This window comes from Schistocerca americana, chromosome 4, assembly GCF_021461395.2.
Source record: "Schistocerca americana isolate TAMUIC-IGC-003095 chromosome 4, iqSchAmer2.1, whole genome shotgun sequence".
Classification (NCBI taxonomy): domain Eukaryota; kingdom Metazoa; phylum Arthropoda; class Insecta; order Orthoptera; family Acrididae; genus Schistocerca; species Schistocerca americana.
This window is the reverse complement of record NC_060122.1, coordinates 564,546,982-564,562,680: the sequence shown is the minus strand read 5'-3', so window position 1 is coordinate 564,562,680 and position 15,699 is coordinate 564,546,982. Positions and strand designations below refer to the sequence as shown.

General features: G+C 39.3%; 1 protein-coding gene across 1 annotated transcript in view; it reads right to left on the bottom strand.

Moving 5' to 3' along the window:
* Positions 1 to 15,699, bottom strand: part of LOC124614041 (integrin alpha-4-like) — a 560,480-nt gene that overhangs the window by 396,082 nt on the left and 148,699 nt on the right. Inside the window, exon 6 of the mRNA XM_047142871.1 lies at positions 5,893 to 5,947. Within this exon, the coding sequence (XP_046998827.1) occupies positions 5,893 to 5,947 (55 nt within the window). The remainder of the gene's footprint in view (positions 1 to 5,892; positions 5,948 to 15,699) is intronic.

Below are 15,699 nucleotides of genomic sequence, written 5' to 3'. Positions count from 1 at the left end.
ACATTATGACGCTAGGAATATACTATATGTATCACTCCTGTAAGGATCATGAGGACAAAATTAGGTTAGTTATAGCACACACAAAGGCATTTAAACTATCATTCTTCATGCATTCTAGACATGAATGGAACAGGAAAATACCCTCATAATTGGTATAATGGGATGTATGCTCTGCCATGAACTTAACAATGCTTTGCAAAGTATAGATGTACAGGGTGTTTCAAAAATGACCGGTATATTTGAAACGGCAATAAAAACTAAACGAGCAATGATAGAAATACACCATTTGTTGCAATATGCTTGGGACAACAGTACATTTTCAGGCAGACAAACTTTCAAAATTACAGTAGTTCCATTTTTCAACAACAGATGGCGCTGCAAGTGATTTGAAAGATATAGAAGACAACGCAGTCTGTGGGTGCGCCATTCTGTACGTCGTCTTTCTGCTGTAAGCGTGTGCTGTTCACAACGTGCAAGTGTGCTGTAGACAACATCGTTTATTCCTTAGAACAGAGGATTTTTCTGGTGTTGGAATTCCACCACCTAGAACACAGTGTTGTTGCAACAAAACAAAGTTTTCAACCGAGGTTTAATGTAAACAAAGAACCGAAAAGCGATACAATAAAGGATGTGTTTGAAAAATTTCAACGGACTGGGAACGTGATGGATGAACATGCTGGAAAGGTAGGGCGACCGTGTACGGCAACCACAGAGGGCAACGCGCAGCTAATGCAGCAGGTGATCCAACAGCGGCCTCGGGTTTCCGTTCGCCGTGTTGCAGCTGCGGTCCAAATGACGCCAACGTCCATGTATCGTCTCATGCGCCAGAGTTTACACCTCTATCCATACAAAATTCAAACGTGGCAACCCCTCAGTGCCACTACCATTGCTGCACGAGAGACATTTGCTAACGATATAGTGCACAGGATTGATGACGGCGATATGCATGTGGGCAGCATTTGGTTTACTGACGAAGCTTATTTTTACCTGGATGGCTTCGTCAATAAACAGAACTGGCGCATATGGGGAACCGAAAAGCCCCATGTTGCAGTCCCATCGTCCCTGCATCCTCAAAAAGTACTGGTCTGGGCCGCCATTTCTTCCAAAGAAATCATTGGCCCATTTTTCAGATCCGAAACGATTACTGCATCATGCTATCTGGACATTCTTCGTGAACTTGTGGCGGTACAAACTGCCTTAGACGACACTGTGAACACCTCGTGGTTTATGCAAGATGGTGCCCGGCCACATCGCACGGCCGACATCTTTAATTTCCTGAATGAATATTTCGATGATCGTGTGATTGCTTTGGGCTATCCGAAACATACAGGAGGTGGTGTGGATTGGCCTCCCAGGGGTGACTTCTTTCTGTGGAGACACTTGAAAGACCAGGTGTACCGCCAGAATCCAGAAACAATTGAACAGCTGAAGCAGTACATCTAATCTGCATGTGAAGCCATTCCGCCAGACACGTTGTCAAAGGTTTCGGGTAATTTCATTCAGAGGCTACTCCATATTATTGCTACGCATGGTGGATATGTGGAAAATATCATACTATAGAGTTTCCCAGACCGCAGCGCCATCTGTTGTTGAAAATTGTAACTACTGTAATTTCGTAAGTTTGTCTGCCTGAAAATGTACTGTTGTCCCAAGCATATTGCAACAAACGGTGTATTTCTATCGCTGCTCGTTTAGTTTTTATTGCCATTTCAAATATACCGGTCATTTTTGAAACACCCTGTAGATATAGTTGTAGACACACATTATCCACCCTAGTACTACTAAGAATTAAGAGCACACAGGAAAAGCTAACTATGGGGGTCAGTCAAATGAAAACTGAACATCAGGAACAATGGGATCATGCAATGGTTCCATTCAAAAGTAATCATCAAATGCTAATACATTTATCACGCTGGGAGATGAGATACTCTATTCCAGTTTCATGGAACATAGCTGACCACTGATAGATCTACAACTGCACTTAGTCTTGGCACTTCCTCACCCAGCTGAAACTAATGTTAATGCATGTCTTTCTTCAGATTGCCAATGATCCAGGCCATACAGAGGATTCTGCAGTGTTTCCCAACCAAATCACTGAAGTGTTGACTTAATACACTTGTCAGTGGTGGCAGGGGGGGGGGGGGCAGATGTTATAGTGCAACAGGATGATTCTGTCCAACAGCATTCTGATGGCCTAAGGGCAAACAGTAGAGCCAACAGTGGAAACATTTGACATATCCCCTGCCAAAGAAAGAGAATAATACAATTTCAGGTAAGGTCATGATTACCTTCTTCTTTGACTCCAGAGTCCATCTGCTTGTTGAGTTCCTCAAGAGTGGGAAAACAATCAATGCACAGTTCTAGGAATACACTTTGCAGAAACTGTGATGCCTCATAAAGTCAAAATGACCGGGAAAGTTGTTGGACAGAATAATCTTGTTGATCTATAATGCCTACCTGCTCAGCGTCAATCTGATTAAGGCTACACTTCCGTGATCATGTTTGGGAAACACTGCAAGATTCTCCATACTAACTAGACCTTTCACTGTGTGATTTTCACAACTTTACCAAACTGAAGAAAAGCATATGTGGATATAAGTTTAAGTCAGACGAGGAGGTGCAATTGTGGGTGCGGTTGTGGAACTGTCAGCAGTTAATCATCTTCTATGAAATGGAAATTGATCATCTCATCTCCCAGAGAATAAACATTTTAATACATGCCTTGGTTACTTTTGCATGAAACTATTCCATGATACCTTTGTGGTGGGCACTCGATTTTCATTTGACCGTTCCTTATACGTAACTTGCTCCTCTCCTGTTGTATCAGGAGCCAGCCTGAAATTTCTCTAATGGTTGCTAGTTGTACAAAACAACTAGCAAATAAACTACAGACTGCATGGATCTGCATCAAACAATTAACTAAGACATGAGACTACACCTCTTAAATATTCAACACATTAGGTATTTAAGAACTGTAAAACCAAATATTAAAAGCTAACTAGATAATGAGGTTTTGAGAGTATATTATAATTATATAGATAGAAATATCTACTCACCATGCAGCTGGTAGGTGTAAGAAAAGGGGTAAAGTTAGGAAAAATCAGCCAGAACCTCAGGTGAGGGGTATCTTTCCTTCTCATCCCATCTGGTAAGTCTCCCCTGACTCAGGATTCTGGGTGACTTTTCCAAACTCCACCTCCTTTCCTAAACACCTCCAGTTCCTTTCCCTTCAACCCTCTTCCTTCCCCTTCAACACTTCTGCTGGAAGAAGGACCCAGTGGCTCGGGAAGCTTGCATAAGTAAAACCTTTCTTGTGTGTATCGTCCTGCTGCTGCATGGCAAGTAGATTTTTTACCTATCCAATTACATTGTAACTATGTAACCTGCTACTCTCCTGATGTGGAGAGTCATATTATTATTGGCTATTTCCATAATCTATGGTAGCTATCTTTCTTTGGTCATCTTGGGGAATTGGAGACTTCAAAGGCACTGTAAACTGCCTGAGAAGCTAATGCTGCAGGAGACTTGCGTCTTTAGAATGCCAGGAAGGGAAATAATGAAGACCACATCAAAAGGTTATCAATTGGGAAGAGTGTATGGTCCAGATTTTTGGGATACTACAGAAGTTACATGATGATTGTAACATAAGCAGATGGGTAACATTTACACATAAATGTGTTCATTATACATTGTGACTCCAAAAGAATTATAGAGGAGAAATATAAGACAGTGCTAAATTGTAGCTCATAGCTCAGAGATACAGGTCAATGTATGTTGGCTTACAAAGCACACTCCATTTTCATACACTTATATGTTGAAACAATTACTTGGGTGCAGGAAGTTGATACATTATAAAAACTGAAGAACCATTGTTACCTCATTTGGTTGTATCAAAATGTTATCATCTACATATCTTCAAAAATATTTTTATTTCAAAACTAATGACTAAAATGCTTTGTCCTCAAAATCTTCCATAAAAAGATTAGCTACTATGGGAGGTAGATAGCTACCCACAGCACTGTTCACTAATGTGAACAAGAAGACCACCGAAACTCATGAATACATTTTTTGGCTCAAGGCATGAATTATTGAACTACCTTATTAAATCATTGTGAATATAGTATTCATATTTCACTACCAAAGGGACTCAAAAGAGAAGCCTGATGTTTTGGTAAGTATTATGTTGAGACTCCTATATTACCCATGAAGGGACGAATCAGAACTCCTTTTATATGTATCTTTGGTAGCTTATTACATATCCATGGAACCAGCACCATGCTGCTCCAGAGTATTTTTGGTTATGTTCAGGAAACTGGCTGATTAACTGACGGAAATAGATGCCATCCACTGCACTAATTAGGTGTTGCAGACAGAAGGAATTTGGTGTTTGCATTGTCAGCAGGTTGCATTACTATTTCTTTGTTGTCTCTTAAAGATCAAAGTGTATTTATCCAGCATAACGTACCTTGGCTGAAGTAGTATGCCTGACTGCCTATACCATCAGAACATTCCACATGGGGATTAGTTTAAGATGGCGGCCAACTCGAAAGTTCGTCATGTTTCTCCGCAGAAAAAAGCTAATTCTATCGGTAAAAAGAAAGCGTGTACAAATTGCAAGGACGAAATAACAAAGTTAGGCCTAAAGGAACATTTATCGAGCATACAATTTATAATCAGTGCTATGAAAGAAGATATTCTGAAATTTCAGCTCGGAAAAAGTGAGCCGAATTCTCTAAAAGGCCCGAAAAACATGGCAGCTGCCAGTGAAAAGTGGACTAAAATCACATACAAGAAAAACACTCAAGAACTGCAAAATCATGTGAATAGTAAATGTAATGACAACGCAAGCATTGTGCATAAAACACTTTTGAAGTGCTCTCTATTGTAGGCAGTGATAATACAACGAAATGTGTCGAGCCGCATTGGAAAAAAGACAATGGAAACAAAGCATAACAAAAAAGCTTTAAACCTCAGGGACAGTACAATTCTATAGTGTTTCAAAATCAAGAACTTCTCAAGATGGATTATCGATTACTGTGGACAAAAGACAAGAAACAAACTGTGTCAACACGCATCACAAAAGTTCAGGTAGGCCAAATCACCATCCAACAAATTCTTGGAAAATAAACCTGTTTGCGGACAGTCAGGGAATGAACATAGCAGCTGAATTTCAGTGTAGAAGCTATTACACATTTCAAGCAGTGACTTCTACAGTTCATGTTGAGAAAACACCATCAACAAAAAAAGACTTTTTCATGTTCTGAGCGGGAACAAAGGATGTAGCAAGAAATGAAATGAAAAGCCTAATGATCTAACTCAAAAGGAAGGTACATGAACTTAGAAACTCAAATGTTATCATCTTCTCGGTTCCACATCAACATGACTTACCAAATTGGTCGTGTGTAAATGAAGAAGTGTGGCGAGCAAATAAGGAAAAATATATGCTCGAGATTTGAAAATGTAACATTTGTGGACATAACCAGAAAGGAAAAAGATTCCACAAACCCATGGTCTACACCTCAACAAACTAGGAAAGGACTTGATTATAACACGGATCGAAGAAACAGTAAACAACAAACTGAATGCAGAGTGTTATGCTACAGTGGCTATCCCTCTCAAGGACAAAAATCACAAATTCACAGATGAATCAACCACGAAATACCAGGTCAGTGATACAATACATCAGCAGGACAAAAGTGACGTTTTTTTAGGACAGTAAAACTTTCCACCAGTGCAACACCAGATGCATTTGAATCATTCATTACAGAGCAAGCTCCACATGTAGTAATAGTCACAGAAGACAAAAAACAGTAGACAACATTCATCATTTCAAATAAGAAGAATATAACCTAGTAACATTTTAATAACTGTCTTTTAGCTTTGTACTCATACCTTGCCAATTCAGTATCCCAGGGGCACCAAGTAAAAGTTCATGATGACCATTCTTCTGGAAACATTAAATAAGAAACATTAAAATATGTCAACATGAAACTATTTTAATTCACATACATTTTTAATCTAAATTACTAAAGACAATTACATTACATAAAAACTAAACACTCTCAAGAGAACGACTAGACTTTGTTATGAGGGGTGGTAAGTTATGAGTAATGGAGCATCTGTCTATCACTAGTGTAGTATACAATCCCACTCTCACAGAAAAATTTGTTCAACACCTGATTTCTTATCTCAAAAGTTCATTTTAAGTTACCTACAGAAGGCAAAGATCTAAGGTTGCTAAAATTACTGCACAAATTCTGCTTACACATATATCAGATGAAAAGCTAATGTCTATCATTACCAGAAATGCAGGTTAGCCAAACATCCTACATTTGTGACACAAAGTACTTCCAAGTATAATCCTGTTACTGCCAATTTATACGCTAACTTGGCCATAAATGAAACCTTTGAGATCACAAAGAGGAACCTGCTGATCTAAGTTATAATTCCTTTAAATTTAATTGCAAAATACATAAACACATACAAGGACTTGCCACAGAAAGCTGTTTCCTAAAAATTTTCATGAATGACTTTGAGTGAAAGTCTGTTTGCAAGAACTAAGAAATAAAAGATGATATAACAAACTAAAATATGTGGACAACATTATGGTGTCCTGTATCATGGAGGGAAGTCTTAAATTGAGCCTGTAGGACAGATAGCATGTGATTTATAAACTACGCCATATAATCTTGCTGTTAGAATTGTCTGTGGGTGAGATATCTGGGCACTTTCCTTCCAACAAAATGTGACGGTAGGGGCGCAGTGGTCAGTGAAGACACCGAAGCAGCAACCCTCAACTGAGGGTTGAAAACATTTAACTGCCTCATGAAGTGCAAGGAGCTTATGGTCATATGTGGCTCAGACAGATTTTTTTAAGAGAAGGTCAGCACCTGTCAGGTGTGTTTCAAATGGTTCAAATGGCTCTGAGCACTATGGGACTCAACAGCTGTGGTCATCAGTCCCCTAGAACTTAGAACTACTTAAACCTAACTAACCTAAGGACATCACACACATCCATGCCCGAGGTAGGATTCTAACCTGCGACCGTAGCAGTCGCGCGGTTCCGGACTGCACGCCTAGAACCGTGAGACCACCGCGGGCGGCCTGTCAGGTGTCCCCAATGCACTGCTGAAGGCTAGTGCCTATGGCAGACTGGCTAGCATCAGTGACGACTGTGAGTAGGGCAGTAAGGTGGAGGGTGGGTGAGAATGGTGGTGTCAGTTAAGTCATGCTTCAAGTGCTCAAAATTGTCCATCATTTGGACATTCCTGGGTATATGGTGATTTCATTTTGTGTGATCACCTTAGAGTGCAGCAGTGAGGGTTTCCTGTATGATTGTGGCATTTCTAAGGTGGTGCTTGTCATGGGTAGATGAGGATATATTTCAGGTATGCACATCCTGGGGCACCTCAGAGACATTTTCTAGAAAGTGTGGCTACATTTGGGTTGTGTTGAGGAGCCCAAATTGCTCAAAAAAGATCCTGAAGAGGCCAAAAGGCATAATTGCTGTTTTCTCAATATCCTCTGGGGTGACCAGAATTTGCATGAATGTTTCCTTGCCTTCAGTCTTGCTGTAGATGGTCATCACTGTAACTTCAAGAGAGGGGCATGAGACAACAGTTGGGGATTGTCCTTGTATTTAGCACTTGATTGTTGCCACAAGGGTGCCAAATTCCATCTTTTTTGGGTACCATGTGCAAAGTTGAGGCCCACAATCTTTTGGAGGGACAGAACATACCTGTGGCAATCAGTGCCTCAATATCATACTGAGTGGCTCTTTGCTTTGTACTGACATGCTCCCCAACCTCTATGCCTGCCACTACTTTTCTCTAGTAGATGACAAATGCTTCAGCAGAAGAAGCATGGGCACATGCCATGCATTATTTGCATAGTGAGCACCATGGTGACATAAACTATCTCCCTGGGCCCCCTTTCTCCCCAGGTTGGTTTTTCCAATGTGAAGAATGTTGTTGGAAGCTTCTCCCCTGGGCTGGCACCCTTCTCAAGGACGCAGAGCAAGTGACTTCCAACACCATCACTGAGTGATATGTAATGTTTAATCATGCAAGATACAACTTAATAATTTGCTTCATAATGCTACAAGACACATGTATGAGAAGCAACAAGACTATGTACTGGTAAGTTGACCCTGTGTAACTATGAAGTATGAGCATTGCAGGCCCCATACATGCACTCACCAGAGACACTATGAACGATGCAGGTTGTATGCCCACACAAGTGTGTTCATGAACCCTCACATACTTTCGACAAGTCGCCTACCCACATGCATGTGACCTATGAATGTGTGCAATAACATAATTGTATTAACTCTTTTACCTGAATTTATGGTTAAATTTATTCACTATCTAATGTAGTTATGGTTGAACATTGTATCCTTTTTCTTTTCTCTAAATATACACTACTGGCCATTAAAATTGCTACACCAAGAAGAAATGCAGATGATAAACGGGCATTCACTGGACAAATATATTATACTAGAACTCTCATGTGATTACATTTTCACCCAATTTGGGTGCATAGATCCTGAGAAATCAGTACCCAGAACAAGCACCTCTGGCCGTAATAATGGCCTTGAAATGCCTGGGCATTGAGTCAAACAGAGCTTGGATGGCATGTACAGGTACAGCTGCCCATGCAGCTTCAACACGATACCACAGTTCATCAAGAGTAGTGACTGGCATATTGTGACAAGCCAGTTGCTTGGCCACCATTGACCAGACATTTTCAGTTGGTGAGAGATCTGGAGAATGTGCTGGCCAGGGCAGCAGTTGAACATTTTCTGTATCCAGAAAGGCCCGTACAGGACCTGCAACATGCGGTTGTGCATTATCTTCCTGAAATGTAGGGTTTCACAGGGATCGAATGAAGGGTAGAGCCATGAGTCATAACAAATCTGAAATGTAGCATCCACTGTTCAAAGTGCTGTCAATGCTAACAAGAGGTGACCGAGACGTGTAACCAATGGCACCCCATACCATCACGCCGGGTGATACGCCAGTATGGCGATGACGAATACAATCTTCCAATGTGCATTCAGCACGATGTCACCAAACACAGTTGCAACCATCATGATGCTGTAAATAGAACCTAGATTCATCCAAAAACATGACGTTTTGCCATTCGTGCACCCAGGTTCGTTGTTGAGTACACCATCGCATGTGCTCCTGCCTGTGATGAAGTGTCAAGGGTAACTACAGCCATGGTCTCCGAGCTGATAGTCCATGGTGCTGCAAATGTCATTGAACTGTTCATGCAGATGGTTGTTGTCTTACAAATGTCCCCATCTGTTGACTCAGGGATCGAGATGTGGCTGCACGAGCTGTTACAGCCATGCGGATAAGATGCCTTTTATCACGACTGCTAGTGATATGAGGCCATTGGGATTCAGCACAACATTCCATATTACCCTCCTGAACCCACTGATTCCATACTCTGCTAACAGTCATTGGATATCGACCAATGAGAGCAGCAATGTCGCAATACGATAAACCGCAATCGCGATAGGCTACAATCCGACCTTTATCAAAGTTGGAAACGTGATGGTATGCATTTCTCGGCATCACAACATCGTTTCACCAGGCAACACTGGTCAACTGCTGTTTGTGTATGAGAAATTGGTTGGAAACTTTCCTCATGTCAGCACATTGTAAGTGTTGCCACTGGCGTCAACCTTGTGTGAATGCTGTGAAAAGCTAATCATTTGCATATCACAGCATCTTCTTCCTGTTGGTTAAATTTCACATCTGTAGCACGTATCTTCATGGTGTAGCAATTTTAATGGCCAGTAGTGTAAATTCATGTATGCATATTGTTTATAGTGTTTCCAGGGAGTAGATGCAAGTCATGGAGAAAGGTCTCATGCAATGCACCAGTTTTGTTCTATGCCCTGCGAGAGTGAATTTGTAACTATTCCTCTGCTTTACTCTGGGCCATGAAATGGTAGCTTGACCATTGTACAAATGTTTTCCCTTACATTTTGTACAAACTCTGCTTGACAGTGTGGGTGGCATGCTTGTACATTAATTCAGTATTTATGTGCAGCAGTAGATACATATCTTTTTCAATAAATATCACTTGCCTGTCAGAGCATTTAGTTTGTTTTTACGCTTCCCTTGCAGATGCTCATCCCTGAGCAATCTGATTGTAAGGTAATTACAGCTGTGCTAGCGAGTAGTGTAGGGATCACTGCCATAAAGTTGTGGACTGGCCCTCTAATACTCCAGACAGTCTGGGCCTCCACCCCCCCTGCAGCTGTTCAATGCCCACAGCTGATTCTGGTTTTCTTCTGTTGGAGCTCTATTTGCCCATTCCTCAATTACTATTGACTTCACAGTATCCACAGTTATGGTCTCACAACATGAGCCTGCAGATGCTGTGGAGCCACATGACATCATATCAAACCCACCACAATCCAACAGTTTTGGCATGCTATAAGACCATTTGATATCGTGATTAATGTCATCCAAGATGCAGCACACACACACACACACACAAACACACACACACACACACTGTTTCTGTCTGAAGAATGCTCTGACATGCAACCCTTGCAGCTTCTCCAACATCTTCATGCCCTTGCTGAGCTGAACATAATGCATGAACAGCTATTATTCCTGAACTGGCTCATTCAACTGCCCATCATAATCTACACAGCCTTGGATACAATGATCACATGAATCTGATATGGTTGTCATTTTAGTAGACAGATTCTTTGACACACTCAACCTCTCACTGACCACTATCATTACCCTCTTCTGGCTGCGGTCCACCTTCCCTCATACTGCTCATTGCAGTTATTGTCTCTGTCATCATCACCTACTGTGCCCACACCCAATCCATTGATCTAGGCCTCAGCCAAGATTTCCTGTGGATTTGCACTATTTCCAGTGTCAAGGACGCTGTCTTTGGCACCAATTTCTTTCTCAGTATGGCCTACTCCTCAACCTAGTGGATTGCCTTATTGTCAATGGCACATCTCACTGTCACATTCCCTGCCAAACCCATCCCACCTAGCTGTCAAGCAGCTATCCTATTCCAGCCCATTTGCAGAGCTCCTCACATTGTTACCTCTTCTCAGCTGCACTTCCAGTACCCGCCAGGAGGTACATCAGCACATGCACTACATAATCACAACCAAGCCCCCCCCCCCCCCCCCCTCCCAATTTTCTGTAGTGCCCGCTGGCTCCCATTGAACAAACAAAGAGCTGCTCTGGGTGAATAATCTTAGCCAGAATACATTTATAAAAGAAATAAATGATTGCCTTTCGAAACTAATACTATATCAGTAACTGAATATAAAATCATTTGTTAATGCGTAAATGTGACATTATGTGAAATATATGTAACATTTAAAAAAGTATATTTTATAAATTCATTTGTTGTAACAACCAGTACCATAACCTATGTAGGTTCAATATATGACAATGATGCCAAATACAAAAGCGATCCTTTGGATTTGGAATATACCAACACTGTATGGTTACATAACAGTGTGGAGAGGAACAAGAATTGGTGGCCAGATAGACCTCTATGACATTTGGATAAACTACTCAACTGGTTGAGGTTGTGGATTGTGATTCACACCTGGATAGCTCAGTGAGTGAGACCACTGGCCATGAAAGCCAAAGCTACATTTTTGATACCCAGTGTGGCACACTCTCATCAAAAAAGCAAAAAACAAACAGTTTTTTGTGTAGAGAATGTGAGAAGTGAGTGATGAAGGGTATTTTGTGTGTCAAGTGCAATAACTGGTTGCACAAAAAGTGCACGAAAATGAACCTAAAATTCGTCAGTCATGACTTTCCATGGACATGCTACATTTGTTTATGAGTTGAGAGAGCCAATCCTCTAAGTACAGTGTACTCAAAAAACGAAATTGTAAAGTTGCTGCAAAAGGACATTGAAGCATTAAATACTGAAGTAGTGACTATAAAAAAAGAAAAAGATAGATTAATACAGGAAAACAGGCCTGTGTGTGTGAAACAGAAATAAAAGAAGATACGAAAACTAAATTATAAAGCAGCTACACAAAGACATTGAAGCATTGAAAACCAAATTACTGACTACAAAGAAAGAAAATGATAGATTAACTCAAGAAAAACATTACTGTGTGAGTGATATCCATCAGACAGAAATAAGCGAAACTGAATCCGGGGTTTCTGAAAATCACCAGCAAAGTATGAAGCAAAACCTTCAAAATACACATGGTGTGAGAAATGTGATCAAAAACCCACTCAACAGACTATCTGTAAACAAATATAAATGGGAAACAGTGACCTACAAAAAGGACAAAAGTGGAAGTGCTGCAGCAAAACCAACTGAAAAAAGGGACTTTCTTGTTGTAGGCAAGTGCATACTGAGAAATGTTAGACCTTCAGGCTGTGAAATCGATGTCTGTCCCAGTATCTGATTGCATCAAATCATCAGACACTTTCAAAATATTCTAAATTCGAAAGAAAGTGAAACTGGAAGTGGAAATGAAAAAAAGGACAAATACGAAGGTGTTTTCATTCACGTTGGAACAAATTCTATCAGGAACAGAAGTGAGGAAGAAATTATCAGTGCAACATAGAAGTTGATCCACTCAGCAAAAAGTGTGTTTGCAAATTCAAAAACTGTCATTAGTGAAATTTTACACAGAAGGTCAGTAAGTGATACATACATAAATAAGATAAACAGTGGAATCAGGGAGTAGTGTGACAATTTGGGTGCAATTTTTGTAGACTCAAATAAATTTGTAAGTGGTAAGCGTCTGGGAAAGGATGGGCTACATTTGAATAGGTTAGATACAATAACTTTCAGCAAAATGATCTTAGACATCTGCAGAATCATTAAAGCAAGGGAAATTGAAAACTTCTGAAAGGGGTGAGAAAAGAAAAGTTGTGATCAAAAAGGGAAACTGTAAATATAATGGAACAAGTGAGGCTCTTCAAAGTATAAACAAACTCAAAAATTCTGTCTTGATGCATCTGAATATAAATGGTTTAGCAGGAAAATGTCCAAATCTAGGTTACTCTAAAATTGATGAACTGCAAGTTATAATTTCTGAACTGGCAAACATAAAGGTGGTCTGCTTAAACAAGCAATGGCTCACAAAAGAATGCATAGATGCTCTTCACAAAATTGGTAATTTCAAACTTGCCAGCAGCTTTTGCAGAAAAAACAAATCTCATGGGGGCTCCTGTACCTTACTGCATGCCTCCTTAAACTTGAAAGGGAAAGAAGATTTTAGTTATCTAAATGAAGAATGTATTTTTGAAAGCTGTTGTGTAGAGCTGTGTAATTTAAATACTGTGATAATATCAATTTACAAAATTCCTGGGAGTTCTGCTTCTAAATTGTTCTTAGAAACATTTCAATATCTCTTAGATAAACTTACAAAAGAAAGCTAGAAAAAGATTGTGATTGCAGCAGACTTCAAAAGGGGTACATTAATTGAAAGGAGTAATATTGAAAAATTTCGTGATTTAATCCAGAAATCTGCTTTCAAGCTAAACTTTAGTTCATGCACTAGAGAAAACTTCCACTCCGCAACCTGTATAGATAATATTATTACAAATGATCAGTTTGATGACAAAAGAAGTTTTGCCTAGATTTAAGGCTATCTGATCACTGAACTTTGTTTATAGAGCTCCACAAAACAGAGAAACTAAAATCTGAATCTTATATCAGAAGGAATTTCAGCAAAGAAAATTTAGATTTTTTTTTTGTGATTAGTTAAGTGTTATGAGCTGTCCCTTTTTCTGGACCACTGTGATTCAAGAAACAAAAAATTTGATACATTTCTAAATTGTTTTTTGGGTGTATTCAATGAAACATTCCCCCAAAATCTTATCAAAAAAGGCTCAGGAATAAACGAAATCGGATGACATCAGGCATAAAAATTTCAAGTGCCAGAAAAAGACAGATGCACAATGCGCACAAAGTAAATAATAACTTTAATTTTGTAACTTATTTTAAGCACTATAACACTATATACAAAAAAGTGACACTGGCAGGAAAAATACTGGCAAATATTATATTCATAAACAAACAAAGAAAGAAAACAAAGGCAGTCTGGTCTGTTGCGAAATCAGAGTTAAGAGTGAATGTTAAAAGTGAAGAAATTTCTCAAACTAGGTTTCAGGTTGATTTATTGTAAATCATGTTCAAATGTCAAACTGCTTCAATGATTTCTTTGTCAATGTAGCAAAATCTGACATAGACATTACAGCCCATCAGGACAATATGATTTTCAGGCATAGAGATGACATCCAGGACAATATGATTTTCAGGTATAGAGATGACATCCAAAACATTTGTTTTAAAAAATGCAGAAAAATAACGCAGAAAGATGTGGAAGACACAATATTTTCATCAAAAAATAAAATTTCACCTGGATGGGATGGAACACCTTCCGTGGTAATCAAAGCAGTTTGCCATATTATTTCATACCCATTGACTATTATTGTAAACCAATCCTTTGAACCTAGGTCTTTCCCAGATGACCTAAAATATGCCTAGATTAAGCCAGTATTTAAAACAGGATCACCAGAAGATATGGGAAATTACTGGCCCATCTCTCTCCTTCCTGTTTTTTCTAAAATATTTGAAAAACTTGTCGCGAAACAACTAGAAAATTTCCTTACAGTAAATGACATTATTTGTAAAAGTCACTTTGGTTTTCAAAGAGGAAAAGCACCATAAATGCAATCAGAGAATTTACAGAAAAAATAAGCATGTCACTAGACCAGGGTACAAAAGTCTCAGGAATATTCTGTCATTTAACGAAAGCCATTGACTCAGTGAATGACTCATTATTATTTCACAGACTGAAGAGCTATGGGATCAAAGATACTGCATTATGGTGGTTAACTCTTATCTCACAGAAAGGAAACAGAGAGTTATTTTAACATCATATTCAGTTAAATACCACTGCGAATGGAAAACAATTTCCCAAGGTGTTCCACAGGGTTCAATACTGGGTCCTTACCTGTTCTTGTTCTATATAAATGGTTTACCATTAAATACTGATGCTCATTCAGTCTTGTTCAGAGATGACACCTCAGTCCTAATAGATAATGATACAATAGAAAAGATTTCAGATAGTATAGAAAATGTTCTGGGGAAACTGGAGTCCTGGTTCCATAAAAATGGAGTAAATCTCATTGTCACTAAGACCCAGATAATGCAATTTGTCTCTAAATTGTCAGCAGTATAGTAAGTCAGCCATATGAAATTCTTGGGCCTAAACCTTGATAAAAGTTTAAACTAGAAGACACATATAGACTTCCTGGCAAATAGATTAAATTCCCTAGCTTTTGCAATGTTTATCTTATCTGGTGCCACTCATGTGGACACAATAAAGACAGTCTACCTCAGTTACTTTGTATCTGATATTCGGTATGGGATAATTTTCTGGTGAAACTCTAGAAGCAGTACAAGGCTACTAATTCAGAAGAAAATCTTAGAAACATGTGAACTGTCCACAAAAATGAGTCATGTCACCCACTGATAAAAAAATCATAAAAACTAACAACTACTTCATTGTAAATTTTTGAAATTTTTATTTTTCTATGTAATAATCAACATAAGCTTGAAAAGTTCTGTTTTAAGCATAGCTATGATACTCTTCACAAGGAAAACTTCAAACTTCCTTTGCATCGCTTAAAGCTTTATGCTCTGACATCACTGTACATG